The 1558-nt window shown below is 40.9% G+C and overlaps 1 protein-coding gene across 1 annotated transcript; it reads right to left on the bottom strand.

Annotated features, from left to right (window-relative positions):
- Positions 1–68: 68 nt before the first annotated feature.
- Positions 69–1456, bottom strand: SARC_09814 (hypothetical protein; the record flags this gene model as incomplete). The annotated part of the gene is made up of 3 exons (XM_014296157.1): positions 69–235; positions 710–842; positions 1294–1456. Coding segments are annotated over 3 exons (463 nt in total), but the record flags the coding sequence as incomplete, so codon positions are not given.
- Between the last annotated feature and the right edge of the window lie 102 nt (positions 1457–1558).

Here is a 1558-nt window from a genome sequence, read left to right as displayed (position 1 = left end):
TATTGGTATTGTATATTGCTCTACATACTTCCCTCACGAACAAAGACATCCCACAATCAATCGTACACTTACAAGAACGAATCGAAGAAGGAGCCGTCGCCAAAGAAGCTCTCATCGCTGGGACTAGTACTGGGTGCTTCGCCTCCTTGTGTGCCGTCGGTCTCTTCAGTTTTCTCAGTCGAAAAGCCCACCACGCGCGAATCCAACAGCTTGAACTGACTGCTCACAAGCTCAACTGTTGGGGTGGACGGAGAGTGGGTGCGGAGTGTAGATGAGACAAGCAACTCACTGTGTAAATGGGACAAGCAACTCACTGTGTAAATAGTAGGTAGATTGTGAGATGGGTGTAGGTAGATTGTGGTTTGGATGTAGGTAGATTGTGGATTGATCGTCCTTTTAAATGGTAGGGAGAATGTGAGATGTATAGTAGGTAGATTGCGAGATGGATGTAGGTATATTGTGGGTTCTAGTACACAGGATTACACCTACTTGTTCACAGGATTATACCTACCTATACACAGGATTATACCTACCTGTACACAGGATTATACCTACTTGTGTACAGGATTATACCCATCTGTACACAGGATTATACCTACCTGTACACAGCTTTATACCTACCTGTACACAGGATTATACCGACCTATACACAGGATTATACCTACCTGTACACATGATTTTACCGACTCATACACAGAATTATACATACCTGTGCACTCATGTGCCACAGACTCATCGATCACAGAGGAAATCTGGAACTGCAGATCGGATAGTGCATTGGAGGCCACAGTGCGCAGCTGCTGACTGATGGGCAGTATACCAGACGTGCATAGTACCACAACCTGGGGCAAGAGAGTTATGAATAGATTTTAACTTAAAATGGTTGTGATTGGTGGAACTTAGGGTCGGATAGCGCATATAGATTCTGCTAGCCTATAGACAGTTAATCACTTCTTATTTGTGCCGAGCATGACGTATATCCATGCATATGTATAGAGCTACATCCAAGAAAATGTGTGTTCGATTCTCATAAATATCCGTTCAACACTGTAGGTCCATAAGCACACACGTTGTAATTACACACGTACATTATAGCTGCACACATAAGTTGGTTTAAATTACACTCATATATATACATACGTTATAAATACACACGTGCGTTATAGTTACACACATAAGTTGTAATTACACGCATACGTTGTATTCACACAAATACTTTGTAAATATATACATATACGCATATATACACACGTAAGGTATAAATAAACACGCACGTTATAGTTACACACATACGTTGTAGTCTGACAGAAGTGTGCCCGTGTTCTGGATAGTAACTGTCAATCGCCCATCTCGGCTGATGGCCTCAAAGTTCGGTATATTGGCACTGACTATCACTCCAGGGCTCCTGCATTGTACGTGTACCGTAAGTTTTGTGTGAGATGTGGTCAGCAAGGCGCTACAATATATATATATATATATATATATAATGTATGTGTGTGTGTATGTATATATGTAGATATATATATATATATATATATATAACAAAACACACACACAC

The sequence above is a fragment of the Sphaeroforma arctica genome (genome assembly GCF_001186125.1).
Source record: "Sphaeroforma arctica JP610 unplaced genomic scaffold supercont1.1052, whole genome shotgun sequence".
Lineage (NCBI taxonomy): Eukaryota > Ichthyosporea > Ichthyophonida > Sphaeroforma > Sphaeroforma arctica.
The sequence above is the reverse complement of the archived record's forward strand: the minus strand, read 5'-3'. Positions and strand labels throughout refer to the sequence as shown.